General features: G+C 44.3%; 1 protein-coding gene across 1 annotated transcript; it reads left to right on the top strand.

Annotated features, from left to right (window-relative positions):
* Nucleotides 1-672: 672 nt before the first annotated feature.
* LOC138605327 (tripartite motif-containing protein 16-like) lies at nt 673-3016 on the top strand. The gene has a single exon (XM_069677505.1). It carries the CDS (start codon nt 688-690, stop codon nt 2359-2361), a length of 1674 nt encoding a protein of 557 aa, XP_069533606.1. The 5' UTR covers nt 673-687; the 3' UTR covers nt 2362-3016.
* Nucleotides 3017-3386: the final 370 nt, after the last annotated feature.

Here is a 3386-nt window from a genome sequence, read left to right as displayed (position 1 = left end):
CCAGCACTTTGGCCAGTTTCTAAAGACAGGGGCCGTGCTGACTGGCATCCACTGTAGTACAATTACTATCCCTGAGGAGATCAGAGCTTCAACATTGAACTTATTTGATAAATGTGCTGAAATGCATCTAAAATAAACCTTTTACTCAAAACGACATGTTGAATTTTACATGTTCTTCTTCAAATATGCTTTAAGGACTTTATAAAATAAGTCAGAAAAGGTTGAGAACATCATTTCTTCTGCAGCATTCATTTCTCTATTTGTCTTCTGTTGTGTTCAAATTATCATCATTTAGCCAAACTGTGTTTTAAGGGCAGCAGAAGAGCTTATTTCAAACACAAACCCTCTGATTCAAAGAACAGTTTCCCTCCTCAGGTTGAAACAATAAGTGTTTTTAAATGAGAAATGAACTCTGCTGTAAACAAACACAAAGTATCGCTCTCAAACCGCTCCTCTTCCTGGAGTGAAGCAGAGCTTGATAACCCCTCCTTCTTCTTCCCGCTCTCTCACAGCCAGCTCCACTCTGACTCAGATACTTCCTTGTTCCCTCCTCTTCAGATCTACAGGTTAAAGATGGGTGTAGCCAACAACAGGTGACACTCCCTGCACAAACACTAGATCAGAGTTCAAACTAGTTTTAGTGTTGAGGAAGTGAAACTCAGACAGTCGTTGTAACTGAGCGGTGAAATGGCGCAGAAAGGAGTTCAGCTGGACCAGGAAAGCTTCTCTTGTTCGATCTGTCTGGATCTACTGAAGGATCCGGTGACTGTTCCCTGTGGACACAGCTACTGCATGAACTGTATTAAAACCCACTGGGATACAGAGGATGAGAGGAGAGTCTACAGCTGCCCTCAGTGTAGGCAGACCTTCACACCGAGGCCTGTCCTGCTGAAAAACACCATGTTAGCAGTTTTAGTGGAGGAGCTGAAGAAGACTGGACTCCAAGCTGCTCCTGCTGATCCCTGCTATGCTGGACCTGAAGATGTGGCCTGTGATGTCTGCACTGGGAGAAAACTGAAAGCCTGCAAGTCCTGTCTGCAGTGTCTGGCCTCTTACTGTGAGAAACACCTGCAGCCTCATTTTGATGCAGCTCCTTTAAAGAAACACAAGCTGGTGGAGCCCCGCAAGAAGCTCCAGGAGAACGTCTGCTCTCGTCATGATGAGGTGATGAAGATATTCTGCCGTACTGATCAGCAGTCTGTCTGTTATCTCTGTTTGATGGACGAACATAAAGGCCACGACACAGTCTCAGCTGCAGCAGAAAGGAGCGAGAGGCAGAGAGAGCTCGGGGTGAGTCGACAAAACATCCAGCAGAGAATCCAGGACAGAGAGAAAGATGTGGAGCTGCTTCAACAGCAGGTGGAGGCTATCAGTCGCTCTGCCGATAAAGCAGTGGAGGACAGTGAGAAGATCTTCACTCAGCTGATCCGTCTCATGGAGAAAAGACGCTCTGATGTGAAGCAGCAGGTCAGATCCCAGCAGGAAGCTGAAGTGAGTCGAGTCAGAGAGCTTCAGGAGAAGCTGGAGCAGGAGATCACTGAGCTGAGGAGGAGAGACGCTGACCTGGAGGAGCTGTCACTCACAGAGGATCACAACCAGTTTCTACACGACTACCCCTCACTGTCACCACTCGGTGAATCTACAGACTCATCCAGCATCAAGATCCGTCCTCTGAGGTACTTTGAGGCTGTGACAGCGGCTGTGTCAGAGGTCAGAGGTAAACTACAGGACGTTCTGAGGGAGACATGGACAAACATCTCACAGACAGTGACTGAAGTGGATGTTTTACTGCCACAACCAGAGCCCAAGACCAGAGCTGAGTTCTTACAGTACTCATGTGACATCACACTGGATCCAAACACAGCAAACACATGGCTGTTATTATCTGATGGGAACAGAAAAGCAACATTAATGAGTAAACAACAGTCTTATTCTAGTCACCCAGACAGATTCACTGATTATGAACAGGTCCTGAGTAGAGAGAGTCTGACTGGACGTTGTTACTGGGAGGTGGAGAGGAGAGGAGAAGGAGTTCATGTAGCAGTCGCATACAAGAATATCAGCAGAGCAGGGGGCGGGGATGAATGTGGATTTGGATACAATGACAAATCTTGGGCGTTACAGTGTTACAACAACAGTTATCACTTTTGGTACAACAATGTTGACACTCCTGTCTCAGGTCCTCGGTCCTCCAGAGTCGGAGTGTACCTGGATCACAGAGCAGGTATTCTGTCCTTCTACAGCATCTCTGAAACCATGACTCTCCTCCACAGAGTCCAGACCACGTTCACTCAGCCTCTCTGTGCTGGACTCAGGTTATATTGTACTGGAGACACTGCTGAGTTGTGTAAAGTGAAATAGACAGAAGTCATGTAAGGGACAGCAGGTTAACTTCTGTGTTTTAATTCTTCAGCTTCATTTTATTCATGTTTGTTGCTGAGAGCTGATTGTTGTCACATTTTTCATCTGTCAATCAAACTTTATGGGCGGGACTTTGACATCTTCTCATGTGTTCTGTAAATGTCTGAGATCCTTTAAGTGACGCTCCTTCCTGTGTGTGTTTATCCATGGAGGCTTTCACTGCTCATGATGACTTACGTTCACATGAACTCACATTTCTCTGCGTGAAATTTTAAACTTCTCTCTGCTCTAAATGTTTGTTGATTATTTGTATCGATCGTTTATATGTTGTTGTTTCTGTTCTCATTCATGAGTGTGAAGACAGAAAGCATCAGACCTTTCTTTAACGGACACATTTTGTTTTCACCACTTTGTACATTTGTAGAAATCTATAATCACATTGATATGAAAATGTTTTGTTGATTTTTAAACTGATGAAAAATGTCCTCTGAGGTATTTTAAACCTTCAGTGATCATGATGAAATCAATAGTTCAGATTGTGGTCAAACTAACTGATGGTGTGGATGAAGTGAATCTGTTCATGAAATCAGGAACAAGAATCATTGAACAGACTTCACTGATGTGATGTGAACAAACTGAAGTTTGACATCATGAATAAACGAACATGATCAAAGTCTTTTCTTCTCGTCCTCATTGATTGAAAGCTGTCCTCGATGCTGTGAGTCTTCTCTTCAGAGGCGTCAGTTATCAGTTATCTCAACATGACTTTACACCGTTTCACATTAAAACAATCCTTCAAGGTTTAACCCTTTAGACCCCAGCAGAGTTCGTATATGTTGCTGCAGTTTGAAAGCCGGGGTATCTTATTTTGAAATAAAAATCTTTGCAGTATTCAGAGTCTCTCCTGAAAAGTGAAAAGTGAATTCTGCAGCTCAAAGTCCCACGGTGATGTTTTGAAACTCCAGATGGAAAGAGAAAGACAGGGTGACAGAGAGGGGAGTCAGAGGGCGCCGTCTTCTTTGCCT

This window comes from Semicossyphus pulcher, unplaced genomic scaffold (assembly GCF_022749685.1).
Source record: "Semicossyphus pulcher isolate SPU_LCO1_2020_fin unplaced genomic scaffold, fSemPul1.0.p SCAF_3, whole genome shotgun sequence".
Taxonomy (NCBI): Eukaryota; Metazoa; Chordata; class Actinopteri; order Labriformes; family Labridae; genus Semicossyphus; species Semicossyphus pulcher.
Note: the sequence above shows the minus strand (reverse complement) of the source record. Positions and strands in the feature narration are given on the sequence as shown.

What these genes read in the sequence shown, in the direction of transcription:
- LOC138605327 (XM_069677505.1), top strand. Translation starts at nt 688, where the DNA reads ATGGCGCAGAAAGGAGTTCAGCTGGACCAGGAAAGCTTCTCTTGTTCG.